Below are 16,922 nucleotides of genomic sequence, written 5' to 3'. Positions count from 1 at the left end.
AGATTCCTGTCTGACCACACACACACACACAAACACACAAACACACAAACACACAAACACACAAACACACAAACACACAAACACACAAACACACAAACACACAAACACACAAACACACAAACACACAAACACACAAACACACAAACACACAAACACACAAACACACAAACACACACACACACACACACACTGTGAACTCACTATGCACTCTGATGCTTCCTAGTGATTATTCAGTAAAAAATTATCACTAAATCCGAAACTAAAACCTCTCAATAGTTCTAACATAACAAATCCTAACTATAAACAAATCACACCGAATCGAACGAGTGACCATACCGAAACCTAACCATATCTCCATACAGTTGTCGGAAAATCGGTAGGACCGATCGGTAACTGGTCTCAGAAGCTTGCACAATAGCAACTTCAGATAGAGAACAGAAAATGACGCCACTACCGAGGATAACTGACAACACCGATCGGTGTGAACGATACAGAATAGGGTCCCAGGCCTGGCATGATACATAATAACTGCGAACAATGTCGAGTACTCAGTGATCAATTAAGTACACAGAGATGCTGCAGACTCGTTTGAGACAGCGTTATCAGGATCTGACAGTTTGAAAGGGGTCTCATTGTGGATCTCCATTAGGCAGGTTATTCTAATCGGACAATATCCTGATTTCTGGGGCATTCAAATGCAGACAGTTACCCAATGTTGCATTGCACGGGATTGTGAAGGCAGGCATTCTCTTCTAGCTTCCAGTCGACCACACGCTGTATTGCACGCCAAGCACATCTTAACTGCTTCACATCTGCACCTGCCATCTGTGAAGCAGCGTACTCCCTGCAACATTGTCTCACGCTGCACTATTGGACAGACTAACAGCAACCAGACTATGGAATAACCGTCCCTTGTACAGGTTTCTGTTAAACCGCAGAACCAAATCGGCTAATGTTGGAGTGATGCAATGACCAGGTAGCATGTACTGATTATGAATGGCATCGTTTTGCGTTCAGTGGTAAATGGCGGTTCTGCTCTACCCAGAATGACCATCGTCAGCCAGTATGGCGGCGACCATTCTTCCAATGTCTTGGGGGACACAGCAGTGTTACTCCTCGCGTCACAGCGTGGGGCGGTGTCGGTTACAAGTTCGGGTCAAGGCTTGCAGTGATTAAGTTAACTCTGATGGCTTACACTATGCCAGGTGCACAATGCGTTCTATTATGATAACTCTCATGCGAGTATATTGTGCTGGCATTTGTCAAGGAACAATGTTCATCCACACATAGAAAATGTGTGCAAACTGTAGGCATCATGCTATAGTACTCCTCTGGCCAGCAACACCCCCAGATTTGCCACCAACAGAACACGGGTGGGATCAGGTCGCATGCCAACACTGTCTCAGTACCAGTATCCAGCGTTCCAAGGACCAGTTACAATCGTTGTGAGCCAGCTTGCTTCAGAAGAAGATGCAATGGCCGTATACCACCGTCCCCATCCATCAGTGCACGATTCCAGTTGAGAGGGGAAGGGGTTTGGGTTCGTTCGCGAAGTCGTATTGGTGCGTAGGGACACACTGACCAATTCTTTTTCGTCAGATGGTGTATAAAAAAAAAAAAAATAAAAAAAAATAAAAAAATAAATGAACCTGCAAGAATTTTACACATTATGTTCAATCAAAGGAAGAGACCTTGTTCTTCGCTGTTCCATGCAGGCCTATGGATTAGATTGCAAAACAAATTTCTACAAATACTTTGAGGGTAGATTAATCACAATGTCGACCTATTGTAGCATTACTGTCTGGGGAAAAACAATTTCTGTGGAACTGCTGGTGTTTAGGTATATGGTATTCAACATGAGTGGAGTGAAAATTAAAAGGCAATAATTTTCTGGGAAGACGGATTATATGAAAGTATTTTGATGAATACATTCAGAAAATCTGTTTCATCTCAGCTAGTACTCTTCCCGAAGAACTGTTTCTGGTGAGACTGGCACCATAATCTTCAAAAAAAAAAAAAAAAAAAAAAAAAAAAAAAAAAAAAAAAAAAAAAAAAAAAAAAAAAAAAAAAAAAAAAAAAAAATCACCATTGCTCCGCAAGCATAGTATCTGTGTCACTAGGTGAAGCAGCTTTTGATTAAGTTTAGGGTCACACACAGATTTGTTAATAACGCTGAATGGATTTAGGGAAACGGATTTCTCCATTAATGGCAGTTACTGCAGTCACATAAAATGACGAAGGAATGACAAAAGGTAATTAGTTTTTATACTTGGTTCAATTAAAACTTCAACAATTTATTTACACCTTTATTATAAAACTATATGTCTGTACAAAACAGTTAATACGTATTTTCTGAAAATAAACTAAATAAGAAATAACTATGTTCCATAAATCATCACCTCATCAATTACACGGCTTTTACAGGCCTAAAATAGATTACAAGTGAATGTGTGTGTGTGTGTGTGTGTGTGTGTGTGTGTGTGTGTGTGTGTGACAGAGAGAGAGAGAGAGAGAGAGAGAGAGAGAGAGAGAGAGAGAGAGAGAGAGAGACTTATTAAACATTAAATGTAACAACTACATTCAGCCCATTTTCTTCTATATGAGAATTTCTAAATCACAACATAGAAAATTTCTAAATTACAACATAGCGTACGGAACAATACATTTCAGAACAGATACATGTTGACTAGAAAAAATTTTTCTTAATTTTAACAGCAGTTCATGAGACCCCGTTTTTCGAAATTTTGCCAGCTCATACATTAAAAAACTAAACCCACATTCATGGCAGCTTTATCTTCAAGTTAAGTATTTTGCCAACATTTGTTTCATGTACCTGATGAAAGATAATTACGTTTTCAGTCACAGGGAGTATCAAATAATTAGTATCAGTTCTCACAATGAACAACTAACGTTGAAAGGCAGTAGTGGCCTATTTGTATACATAGAAATGATACAAATCAAAACTGGAAATTTAGCTACAATACGGTAAAATTTCACTGTACAAAATATTTGTATGGGTCGACAAGCAATTTCATTTATTACCTACGCAACATAATACGCCTTGAAGTTCACAGACGTTTCATGTTTAATATTTTATTACATTTTCTTCTTTGCTGTAAAGCCCCTCGTGAAGAACATTGTCAGGGTTTTGTGTTCCTGGTCGTTCATAGGTGTACTTTCTCCACATCTCCTACAGGATCGGAGAAGTTCAATGTTTGTAATCGTGTTTGGATTACAAGTCCATATTACAGAATTATGATGTTCTAAGCTAGTCGTTTTTGGCCTTCTCTTCAGTGTAAGATTTTTGCAGGGCTGTGTAAGCAAGTCTTTGATTATTCTGAGTGCTTAGGAATATTCAACATGTTACCGAGCATGTAAGTAAAGTGTATTGAAATCGTGATGCCTGCATCCATCTCTCAACAAACTCTCTCTGGGAACCTATCATGGCTTAAAATAAATAGTTTTGAAATTACATATGATTTTAAAGGTTTTGAAAACTAGAAATTAAATTTGTCTGTAACATTTGTCAACTTTTAAGGTAACTGTAAAAGGTGGTGCGAGTGTATAACTTTGATTTTAATTTTTTTATGGAAAATTGTTATTTGAAGTTCTCTCTAATTTTGTGTATGTTCTGTACATTTTAGATAACTATGTACTTTTAATTTATTTTAAAATTAAGTAATTAAGTAATTTCTACAGTTTCGATGAGCACTTTCACAGTTGCAACAAGTTATCTCAGGAGCTGTTTGGTCCTGAAGACTGTGATTTACATTGATTTATAGTAAACCACTTGCTGTCTAGATTGGCTACATTGGTTGCTCTGATACCACTTCCTGTTTGTGGTATAATGCATAGTAACAACCAATTTTTGTAACTCGCTTTACACCTTTCGTTGTGTATATTTGAACGTGTTGCTAATTGAACTGTGTCTCTCTCTTTAATATGACTCCTCCAATGGGAATAATTGGGAGGAGAAGAAATCCTTTAAATGGATTCTAAAGATCATGTCCTTTTGTAACCCCACATTCAGAGAATGTGGTTAGGGCAGGCAACACTGAATGAAATGCTTTACATCAAGTGCTTTGAAGAAGCAGCCTGTTAACAGTAGTGAATGACCACAATGTTCAATGAAATTGAATGCTGTAATCTGTGTGATGGAGAGAGGATAATTTCTAAAAATGTCTTCAAAAGAAATAGTTTAGTTCTTAGTTTGGAAGTATCTTGTTCGAGATGAGAGAGTAAGAAAGAATTCTGGACCTCTGAAGAATGTAGAATAGTATCCTTTCCGAGACGAACATCAGATATTTCTATGAGCTGAGATGCATCAGTAAAGACTCTTGGGCTGGAAAAACTGTGTGCTCTTATGAATCTGTCATGGTCAGTTACTAATGTTTCAAGGTACACAGATACTTTTGGGGGAAATGGTGGTAGAAGTAATAGCAAAGACTCAAATCTGCAACAGTAAAAGTAGTTGACGGAAATAATGGTAACAACAACATCTGAATAGCATTTGATGGACTGTGGAAGAAAATGGACCATGAAGCTAAACAATCTAGCGCAGCTGCTGTAAGTATTGATAAGGGGCAGATGCTTGATGTTTAAGTACTGTTGAAACATTGCCGTAGATGCACAAAAGTTGGTACTAATAACGAAAAGAAACAACTGCATGATCATAACTGCCAAAAAACATATGAGGGATCCAGTGAAGGTATGGAAGTTTCTCATCAGTGAAGATCTTTCAGCACTGTCAAGAACAACATGGGGTTTGCTATGCTGAATTCATTGTGATGGTGATTCCAGCTCATCCGAATCAATAATTGACAGCAGGCCCTATGACGATGTAACACCACAAAAGTTAGAATATGTGTCCTGTGCATAAATGAATGGATACCTGACTGCATAAAATCAGGCAGAGGATTTCTAGCAAAAAGGTTGAAGGAGGCAAGACTGTTTAGATGATGTCTGACTGACATAAAAGTGAATACTTTGGCCAAGCCATTAGAAAGAATACAGACAACCTGTAAGGAATGAGAAATGCTGTCTGGGCAAAGTTAAGTGATGAGAAACCGCTACACAAATTGTGTTCAATTGACTCGTGTAATACTTTAGAGCTGAGGCAACAGGAACTTAGTATATCCATTGAAATGCCATCCCTGAAGCTGTTAGAGCAGTAGTAAACCCAGCACACAGAGATCTAGGGCATCCAGATCTTCTGAAGAAATGCCTTGCAGGAAAACCTCAAACTGTAAATGAGTCAACAATGTAAAATGGACCAGGGTGTACAAAAGTGTATTTGTGGGCTTTAAAAGAGTGAATATTGGTGTCAATAGTGCTGTGATCTCCTTCAGTGATGAATGCAAGCAGAATAAAGGTTCTGAAGAAATTTTAAGTCTGGCCACAATACAGAGGCAATCCTTCAAGAAATGGATAGTCAGTGAGTCCTCAAGGCAGAAACTTTGTTAAAAAATACAACAGCAGCAGCAGCAGCAGCAGCAGCAGCAAGATCCCCAGAAAGAGAAAGATTCGAAGGCTGGAGAGGCTTAGGCTGTCACTTCATTCAATAGTGAGTTTTCCTTTACTTCAACTTTCAAGTGCAATTTCTGATAAACTAGGTTTTTGCAAGTGTTTCCTATTATCTCAGACGCTATTCGAACTAATGTTCTGTAATTTTTACCTCTTATTGGTGGTGATATTTTATTTATGTGGATCTACACTGGTACAGATAGCACTCATTCTTTGATCATAAAAACATTTTTTAAGACTTACCTAAATTTTTAAGACCTACATTACATTCATGTCTTGATCCCTAACAAAGTGAGATATGTGCTAAGAAATCGGTGAATGTGTAAGATATTTCACTACATCCTTTCAAAGTTTTATTGCCTTGGATAGTTCCTAAAGAAATGGGCTACAACTATGTTAAATTTAACATTATCAGGATAGAGCATTGATACTCCCTTTAAGTTAAAGATGGAAGGCCGATTTATATGATACACTGAACATGAAGACATTAAGAATGTAACACACCTATAAAATTCCCAACTCTTAGCCTACAAAAAGACCCAATAAAAAACGGTATGAGAAAGGATTTAAAACTGTAACAACATATTAGGTAGTTTATCTGCTGTGAAATCTGGACAGACAAGTAGAGATTAATACACATCACACAACACAAGTGACTTTATTGTCTAACTGTATGTTGAAAGTATCTAGAAAATTAAAGATAGGAAGGAAAATAAGGGTTTAGCTTAATGTTACACATGCACTATTTTGCCAAATGACTAATGAGTAAATCTCACTTGGGCCATTAACGTTCCACATTATGAAGAAAATGGGCAAAAGAACAAAAGGAAGAGATGTGTTTACAAGCACCTACATTAAACTGGAAAACTTGTAGGATTTAAAATTCGTAAATGTGTTTGTATATGTGGTGGGAAGGCCGGGGGGGGGGGGGGGGGGAGGGGGGGGAGGGGGGGGGGAGGGGGGGCGGCATGCAAGGTGGTGATCACTAGCAAATATTGAACACACTACATGAAACCGAAATGTTGGCAAAACCTCATTTTCAGTCAAGTTACAACATACAAAAGCTCATACTAACAAGAAAATAACCTACGAACTGGCTTAAATGTCTAACATTCTCTGAATTAGTTCGAATATATTGATCAGCAGTGATTTATGTTACACAGATTGTAAGATAAGAACACCTACTCAGCATTGTTGCTGTCATTGTGCTGCACTGTGAGAAATGATTTTACTGCATTCTAATAATTAACAAGCAGTTCACTGAATGAGCATATTTACAGTGCATTCAAGAAGAACCTATAGAAACTGTCCAACTTTCCAAACTTCGTCTGATATAGTACAAGTCACCATTCAGCATATCTGATAAAATGACACACTCGTCACTACATAACAAATTTAATCATTTATATAACTGCCTCTGCAATTTAATGGATGTCATTAAAAGTAACATTCTGTTACTGGAGATTTTTATACTGTCTTAATCAAATTTAAAACATCAATAATATTTATACTCAAATGACTTCCATGCAGATTCTGTTAACAGTTAACGTCTGTACCAGTAACTCTAACAAAGATTGAAACAATGCGACACAGGAATTTGAACAGTTTATAATCAAAATAACTGTTCTATAATAAATATTGCTAAATGAAGGTGCTCGCAGGTTTTAATATCACTTTTCTCTTTAACTTTTAGCTCTATACTGATTTTAGAGGAGAAAAATATTGTTGAGGGCAATGAGAAACCTTGGGGGTCCTCTTATTTTCACCTAAACACATCAGAAATAAGCCTCATTCACGTTCCAAAGCAGTATGGGTTAGATAACCACTACAGCATATCTTGAAAATAATATCTGCTGAAAAGAACACAGCCAATTCCAGCAGACGGTTGTATTATTGAATATACTCTTACTTCATTCTTTCATTTTGAAGTTCATAGTTTTGCCAAAATTTGACTGCTTCTCACTCAATTAGATGATGAATGCTATTTAACTGCCTTTGATCTGTAGCAAAATTTCAAATAGATTTGCTTGGTCTGTTATCTCCTCGAGTTGTCATAACTTTCATAAACTTCAAGGAACACTTCTTAGGCACATAAATGCTGGACATGGTAAGTTTGTGAGCTATAGTTTCTTGCTCTAGTCACAGCCACACTGAACACTAAAGTGATTGTATATATTGTCTTTGAATGTCTTTGCACTATCATATTTTCAGTGCATTCACTTTCACGAAGCGAAACTAATACTAACCACTTACATCACAGAAACATCACAGTCGTATTGCAGAACAGTTGTATGTACAAAGAGATGAGAGAATGTGTAGGAAGCTCGAGTCACTCTCTGCTCCATTAAGAACTACAAGTCTTGTAGAAGCTGCGAAGATGAAGGGTCTGGAGGCATTTTCTTCACATCATTACACGCCATCTGGTTGTTATTGTTTGCAGACACTTTTCTCCTTGAGGAATTCCTGCAGTGCATAAACAGTGCCCCAGTGAGCACGATGATCACAAAGATAGCAGCTGCTATCCCTGCCCACATCCATGTCTTCTTTATTGCAGCTTGACGCTGAAATGTCTCTACTTTGCTATTACATCTCGAATGGAGATCTAATGCTTCTCTCAGTGATGTTGAATTCTCACAGAGTTCTGTAAATGTAAAGCAAAATCTTTCTATTACTGGCTCTGTTACCATAAACATGCACTGTATCTTTACAGCTACACTAAATCCAAACAATTTTATCTCAAACATATGAATACATTATAGTCAGGAGAAATAAAATTTAAAAATTAATCGCAGTATTTTTTTACTGCAATTTCTTACTAAAATATAAAATAAGTGAGACCGCAGACAATAGCAGCAAACCCTCAATATCAACAACAAACTAAAAAATTACATGAGTGTGTGTATTTTGTTTCCAAGTCAGAAAAATTTCCATACTATAAAAATATAATTGACTCAACAATCAATTACCTGTGGTTCAGAGATATATCATATGATAAAGGGCACGAGTTTCAACCACTTTAGTATTTTTACCAACTATCTTCTTGTTACAGCATGTTTTAGATAGTGTTGGTTGAATTACACAATTTATGTATAAATTATGTTTTTAAATTTATTGCTTTTGGCTGTCACTGACTAAATACTGAAATACAGCGGGACTAGTAGTGAAGTTGTTGGAGGGACTCTCAAGAGTCATTTGTACTTTTATTGTAGCTGCCTTCATAATTAATTGGGCACAAGGTAGATTGTCTGTCAAAGACTGCACTTCTTACACCAATGTTTTAGGGGAGGCTTAGAGTTTGAAATATTACAGTTAAAAAAATTAAACTTATTATACAACATTCTACACAAGAGTAACTTTCTTTAACTGCAAATTTGGAAACTGGTAAATAGCAATCTAGTGTGCATTTGCCAATTAATCTACAATGGTTAACCTAGATATTCAATATATTAACAGCAGAGTCTGTAACTGATGAAATAATGAAGTGTACTTTTGGCACCCCATAATCAGTAACAAACTGTGAAATCTAGGGCCACTGGAAAGAATCTACTAGGAAAAAAAACCTGTGGTAAACCTAGACTATAGGAAGGACAAAATTAACAAATGAAAGACTGTTACCAAATGTCACTAAACTGATTTGATGCCTGTACTGAAGGATTTAAATTTATTGCAACTAACCAAGGGAACATTCTGAAGTGTGATTTTGATGAAACTTGGTGCGTATATAAAAGAATCAAAATAATGCAACACATATTTTTTGTTTTGTCCAATTCACTTTTAAGGGGTACAACACACTGCGAAGGTAATTTGCATAGTAAGTTTCAAATGAGTATCTTTGAAACCACCATATTTAAAAATGTGTTCCATGTGAAAGTGGAAATGCAGTTAGGATTCTTAAAAAGTGTACAATGAACTTTAATAATACTTTGAAATTTTACAAAACCCTTCACTATCAAAAATATATTTTGAAAAATAAACAACTTTTCATAAATAATGAAGAAGATTTCATGGCACATCCATATATGCATAATAAAGCTGTTTTATGAAGAAACATTTCTAGAAAATAAGCTGTACACAATGTCGTGTCAGAGTATTTCCAGCATGCCCAATTAAGATATCTAGATGTTCATTATTATTCCAAATTATTTTTTCTGATTTTTGTTTGATATTTGGTAACAGTTATTTTACATCCATGGCTTTTTTGTTTTTAGTTTATTGTTGTACATATACTTTATTAATTGAAAATAGTAACTATCACCACCACACAAAATCATTACAATAATATTAATCTGTAAAGGCATACTTCAAACATAACTTTTTTTACATCATGCACATAAAATGAAAAATTTTTTGTGCATCATACACCAACGACACAATTACAACAAAATTCAGCAGGATTTCAAATTGCGGTCACAATCCTCTAAATATCTTTATTTATATCAGTCATATTTCAGTACACTGGTGTTCCTTGGTGAAGAGAAGCGATTATGTATTAGTGACTGAAATATTACAATGAGTATCAATTAAATAACAATTACTCCTCTTCATTTCTTGGACATCTCCAATGCTGCAGAACCTATAAAAGAATTCTCTGAGTATCTACTCCAACAAAATTTGCTAGAACTTTCAGAGTTATTGACAGTGTAGCTGATGATTTGGTAGTGCCAAGAGAAATTTTAAGAAATTCAGGATGACATGATATTCCCTTTTGCTGAAAACTGTAACAACATTGGATCACAAAAGTCTCTCAGTAAACTGAGGCCTTCATGGTTGATTCACCACTGTTCATATATATTTCTAACCATCACTGCTTGTACCGTTCGCTATTAGAAATAGAAATTTTATGGACTACAATCAAAACCTCGTTGGTGTAAATTGACTGGCCACATCCACTTATGCATTAATTTATTCCTCTCACATTGCAACAAAGTTTTACACGGCTTTTAGCTTTTAGTGCTGAAAAATGTTCCTAACATTCACATGAGTTTATTAAAAATTATAACAATAAGCTAGTTTCACACATGCATCCAGAAGCATACCAAGCTTGAACTCTTATGGGAATCATCGAAATGCCATGAGTAATGCAGATAATGGGCGTGGGGCACTACGTAAGTGTGTGTAGGTAAGTTAAAAATTAGGGTCTGATGGGAGGTGTGCATATGTGATGACCATTGTGTCCAGATGGCTTAATAGTTAAAGGATCTACCTAGTGAGCTAGACACCTGGGTTCGAATCCCAGTCTGGCATAAATTTTCTGCCTTCTCCATTGATTTCAATCAATACCCATTTGCAGTAAATGTCTGTAATTCCTTTGCGTCTTAAAATTGCTTATGTTTTGTGTCAGTCCAACCAACACAAAGATATTTGTATGCTTGGTAAGTTCGAAACGAAATTAATCTCTGAAAATGAATCAGTACAATAAACCGAGTTCTAAAATTACCAGATAAATGAAATTCACTGAAGAGAGAAAGAAACTGGTACACTTGTCTAATATTGTGTAGGGCCTCCACGAGCACACTCGCGTGCCGTAACATGGCATGACATTGACTCGACTAATGGGTGAAGTAGTGCTGGAGGGAAGTGACTTTATGAATCCTGCAGAGCTGTCCATAAATCCTTAAGAGTACAAGGGAGTGGAGACCTCTTCTGACAGCACATTGCAAGGCATCCCAGATATGCTACATAATATTCATGTCTGGGGAGCTTGGTGGCCAGCGGAAGTGTCAAAACTCAGAAGAGTGTTCCTGAAGCCACTCTGTAACAGTTCTCGATGTGTGAGTGTCTCATTGTCCTGCTGGAATTGCCCAAGTCCGTCGGAGTGCACAATGGACATGAATGGGTGTAGGTGATCACACAGGATGCATACATACGTGTCACCTGTCAGAGTCGCACCTAGACTTATCATGGGTCCATATCAGTCCACCTGGACACGCCCCACACCACTGCAGAGCCTCCACCAGCTTGAACAGTCCCTTGCTGACATGCAGGTCCATGGATCATGACATTGTCTCCATACCCATACACGTCCATCCGCTCGATACAATTTGAAATGAGACTCGTCCAGCCAGCCAACACGTTTCCCGCCATCAGTAGTCTAATGTCGGTATTGATGCTCCCAGGCAAGGCCAAAGCTATGTGGTGTGCAGTCATCAAGGGTACACGAGTGGGCCTTTGGCTCAGAAAGATCATGTCGGTGATGTTTCGTTTAATGGTTTGCACGCTGACACTCGATGGCCCAGCACTGCAATCTGCAGCAATTTGCGAAAAAGACGCATTTCTGTCACACTGAACGATTCTCTTCAGTCGTTGTTGGTCCCGTTCTTGCAGGATCTTTTTCCGGCCTCAGCGACGTCGAAGATTTGATGTTTTACCGGATTCCTGAAATTCACGGCACACTCGTGAAATGGTCGCAGGTAAAATTCCCACTCCATCGCTACCTCGGAGATGCGGTGTCCCATCACTCGTGCGCCGACTATAACACCATTTCAAACTCACTTAAATCTTACAACCTGCCACTGTAGCAGCAGTAACTGATCTAACAACTGCACTAGACATTTGTTGTCTTTTATATGCGTTGCCAACCGCAGCGCTTATTTTGCTTGTTAACGTATCTCTGTATTTGAATACGCTTGCCTATACCAGTTTCTTGGGAATTTCAGTGTAATACTGTTACAAAATTTACTTAAGTCTACACAAGTGACATCTTGACATCTGAGGTCAACAGTTCATGTCATGCTTATCGTAACAATCAATCAATATAGGTACGTTTCAATTGAAGCTTGATTATATTGTTCCTAGACTGGGGTCTGACATCAGTCATTCAGCAGAACTAGATCTGAAAATCTTCTAACAAAGTCCTTCCAACATCGAGAGCCATATACATTTAACAGCTGTACGCACCCTGTTGAGATCACAGGATGAGCAAGTTGCTTGTCCTCAGGTATGACACCCAAAGCTGTTTTCTCATTGACTCCCTTTTCCATAGTTTTGAAAGAGACTAATAGAAAGTTTGGAGCAAGATTTCAATAATCTCTTTCTGAAGACTAATATTCGCTGGACGTTTACTTTCCTGGTGCAGGGGAAAATACACTCCTGGAAATTGAAATAAGAACACCGTGAATTCATTGTCCCAGGAAGGGGAAACTTTATTGACACATTCCTGGGGTCAGATACATCACATGATCACACTGACAGAACCACAGGCACATAGACACAGGCAACAGAGCATGCACAATGTCGGCACTAGTACAGTGTATATCCACCTTTCGCAGCAATGCAGGCTGCTATTCTCCCATGGAGACGATCGTAGAGATGCTGGATGTAGTCCTGTGGAACGGCTTGCCATGCCATTTCCACCTGGCGCCTCAGTTGGACCAGCGTTCGTGCTGGACGTGCAGACCGCGTGAGACGACGCTTCATCCAGTCCCAAACATGCTCAATGGGGGACAGATCCGGAGATCTTGCTGGCCAGGGTAGTTGACTTACACCTTCTAGAGCACGTTGGGTGGCACGGGATACATGCGGACGTGCATTGTCCTGTTGGAACAGCAAGTTCCCTTGCCGGTCTAGGAATGGTAGAACGATGGGTTCGATGACGGTTTGGATGTACCGTGCACTATTCAGTGTCCCCTCGACGATCACCAGTGGTGTACGGCCAGTGTAGGAGATCGCTCCCCACACCATGATGTCGGGTGTTGGCCCTGTGTGCCTCGGTCGTATGCAGTCCTGATTGTGGCGCTCACCTGCACGGCGCCAAACACGCATACGACCATCATTGGCACCAAGGCAGAAGCGACTCTCATCGCTTAAGACGACACGTCTCCATTCGTCCCTCCATTCACGCCTGTCGCGACACCACTGGAGGCGGGCTGCACGATGTTGGGGCGTGAGCGGAAGACGGCCTAACGGTGTGCGGGACCGTAGCCCAGCTTCATGGAGACGGTTGCGAATGGTCCTCGCCGATACCCCAGGAGCAACAGTGTCCCTAATTTGCTGGGAAGTGGCGGTGCGGTCCCCTACGGCCCTGCGTAGGATCCTACGGTCTTGGCGTGCATCCGTGCGTCGCTGCGGTCCGGTCCCAGGTCGACGGGCACGTGCACCTTCCGCCGACCACTGGCGACAACATCGATGTACTGTGGAGACCTCACGCCCCACGTGTTGAGCAATTCGGTGGTACGTCCACCCGGCTTCCCGCATGCCCACTATACGCCCTCGCTCAAAGTCCGTCAACTGCACGTACGGTTCACGTCCACGCTGTCGCGGCATGCTACCAGTGTTAAAGACTGCGATGGAGCTCCGTATGCCACGGCAAACTGGCTGACACTGACGGCGGCGGTGCACAAATTCTGCGCAGCTAGCGCCATTCGACGGCCAACACCGCGGTTCCTGATGTGTCCGCTGTGCCGTGCGTGTGATCATTGCTTGTACAGCCCTCTCGCAGTGTCCGGAGCAAGTATGGTGGGTCTAACACACCGGTGTCAATGTGTTCTTTTTTCCATTTCCAGGAGTGTATGTATTATTGTTAGATTCTTGGTGTGGTCTGTGCGAAAGAACCGTTTTGACCATCATACCTGAGGACAAGAAACTGTTTCATCTGGTGATCACAAGAGACTTGACAGAGCAGGTAGAGCCATTGAGTGTATGGTGTGTGAAGAAAAATTTCAAATTACTACTTCTTAATGGTTACAATGCAAAATTGCACCTGAGAAACGACATAATCAAGCTACAGTTATTAGTGCAGAATCAAGAAAATTAGGATGTATTAGATGATCAGTTTGGTTATGGTAAAGAAACCAGAGAGGCAATTGTGACGTTGCAGTTGACAATGGAAGCGAGACTAAAGAAACATCAAGATACATTCATAGGATTTGTCGACCTGGAAAAAGCTTGCAGCAATGTAAAATGGTGCAAGATGTTCGAAATTCTGAGAAAAATAGGGGTAAGCAATAGGGAGAGACTGTAAAACACAATACGTACGAGAGTCGAGAGGAAATAAGAGTGGACGACCAAGAACGAAGTGCTCATATTAAAAATGGTGTAAGACAAGGATGTAGTCTTTCACCTCTATTGTTCAATCTGTACAGCGAAGAAGCAACGACAGAAATAAAAGAAAGGTTCGGGAGTGGAATTAAAATTCAAGGGGAGAGAATATCAATGATACAATTTGCTGACAACATTACTATCCTGTGAAAGTGAAGAAGAATTACATGATCTGCTGAATGGAATGAACAGTACTGAGTATGGACTGAGAGAAAATCGAAGAAAGACGAAAGTAATGAGAGAAATTAGAACTGAGAGAAACTTAACATCAGGATTGATGGTTGGGAAGTAGATGAAGTTAAGAAATTTTACTACCCGGGTAACAAAATAACCAATGACAGACTGAGCAAGGAGACATCAAAAGAAGACTAGTACAGGCAAAAAGGTCATTCCTGACCAAGATAAATCTACTAGTATCAAACACAGGTCTTAATCTGAGGAAGAAATTTGAGAATGTACGTTTGGAGCACAGCATTGTATGGTAGCGAAGCATGGACTTTTGGAAAACCGGAACAGAAGAGAATCGAACCGTTTGAGATGTGGTGCTACAGACGAATGTTGAGAATTTGGTGGAATGATAAGTTAAGGAATGACGAGGTTCTGATAGGAATCTGAGAGGAATGTAATATGCGGAAAACACTGACAAGGAGAAGGGGCAGAACGATAGTACATCTGCCAAGAAACGAGGGGGTGGTTTCTATTGTACTACAGGGAGCTGTAGAGGGCAAAAACTGTAAAGGAAGGCAGAGATTGGAATGCATCCAGCAAATAATTGAGGCCGTAGGTTTCAGGTGCTACACTGAGATGACGAGCTTTGGCACAGGAGAAGAATTCGTGATGGGCTGCATCAAACCAGTCTGAAGACTGATAGCTCAAAAGGACGTTTTGTTCCCCAAGGCTGTTCAATGTATTGAAATGTGCCTGATAGAAATCAGGATATTTAGATGATCGCCCACAATTTGCAAATCTTATGAATTTTTTAAAATATTGAATTACACAATGTTACACAGTGTCACACAGTGTTATATGACGACATTTTGTTCATTTCATGTGCATTGTGTATAAGAACATTATTATTTAAGTATTTTTTTGCAGATTGTCGTTATTGTAATGATTTTGTACATTCATAATGAGCAAATTATTATTTTAAATTAAGTACACATGTGAAATGATAAAAAAGACGAATTTATAATGTAACAATTTCAAACAGGAAACAAAAATAAGTGAGTAAATAATAACGAGAAAAGTAATTAACTTTTATATATTTTAATTATAGGTTTTGAAAATACTCTGGTAGCACATTCTGTACAGCTTATTTTCCAAAGATTGTATTTCAGGAAACAGCTTTAGTACAAGCAGATAGATGTGCATGAAAGCTTCTTTAATTTTAGTTGTAACAAAAGTTTCCATTTTTCATAATTAAGTGTGGTAGGGTAGTTTGTACTACTTCAGCTTATTACAAAATTGATTACACAGTTTTCAAGAACATTAATAATATTTTAACTATTGTATGAAGCATTTTTTTTATATCATGGTTTTGAAGATATTCCTTCTCTGCATGAAATGCCAAATTACCTTTCATAGTATGTTTTATTGCTTAAAAGTGAAACTGAGCAGAAACTAAAAACTAAGTATTGCATTATTATGAGTCCTCCACATACGAGCTAAGTTTCATCAAAATCGTTTAATTACACCTGGGAATGTTCCCTTATAAATACAGCTATTCAGTAATGCAATAATAAGATATGTTAATCTATGCAAAGTGTTAAGATTTAACTCTGTGAGTACAGTTACGCTGCTTTGTTTTCATTTATTGTATGATAATCTTTAACACAATGCCTGTGTGATGACCATATAAAATAACTGCAATCTGGACTCAAGCGTGACATGTGAAATCAGTTAAAGGACTTTGTCACTTTGTGCAAGTTTCAGAAAATGTGCAACATAGATTAAAATACTTTATTTTGCAATAGTCTGACTGAACTGATGTGTTTTTTGAAGTTTGGAGTACTTGGGTTGATTTCCAGTGCCTGTCCAAAAGAAACGATAGTTGTCATCCTAACCCAATTCGACGAATTTTCCACAACTGAAATGCTGCATTATTTGGACATTAACAAATCTCTCCATTTGGAGTGGAGGCGGCTGTTAGGTCTCAGAATGGGTTCCATGCAGGTGTTTCTTCTTTCATCGTCATCCACTGGCTTGTTACTTTTTTTTGTCAGTTTGCCAGAGGAGCGCAGCTGTACCTGGCTCTGTTTGAAACACCAAGTTTCGAACCCCCTCAGCCTGCCTCCTTTCATACATTCCTAGTGTGTAAGTCTCAGTGTCATAATACAGCACACTTCATATTAATATCTAGGTTA

At 38.8% G+C, this 16,922-nt stretch overlaps 2 protein-coding genes across 2 annotated transcripts in view; one reads left to right on the top strand and one right to left on the bottom strand.

Moving 5' to 3' along the window:
• The window catches only part of LOC124577761 (sodium channel protein Nach-like), a 193,071-nt gene extending 187,527 nt beyond the window's left edge, over window positions 1–5,544 (top strand). Inside the window, exon 14 of the mRNA XM_047131226.1 lies at window positions 5,476–5,544. Within this exon, the coding sequence (XP_046987182.1) occupies window positions 5,476–5,544 (69 nt within the window). The remainder of the gene's footprint in view (window positions 1–5,475) is intronic.
• Window positions 5,545–6,468: 924 nt separating this feature from the next.
• Window positions 6,469–16,922, bottom strand: part of LOC124606522 (amphoterin-induced protein 3-like) — a 149,343-nt gene continuing 138,889 nt past the window's right edge. The window contains exon 4 of the mRNA XM_047138510.1: window positions 6,469–8,164. Within this exon, the coding sequence (XP_046994466.1) occupies window positions 7,875–8,164 (290 nt within the window). The 3' untranslated portion in view covers window positions 6,469–7,874. The remainder of the gene's footprint in view (window positions 8,165–16,922) is intronic.

Source organism: Schistocerca americana, chromosome 1 (assembly GCF_021461395.2).
Source record: "Schistocerca americana isolate TAMUIC-IGC-003095 chromosome 1, iqSchAmer2.1, whole genome shotgun sequence".
Classification (NCBI taxonomy): domain Eukaryota; kingdom Metazoa; phylum Arthropoda; class Insecta; order Orthoptera; family Acrididae; genus Schistocerca; species Schistocerca americana.
The sequence above is the reverse complement of the archived record's forward strand: the minus strand, read 5'-3'. Positions and strand labels throughout refer to the sequence as shown.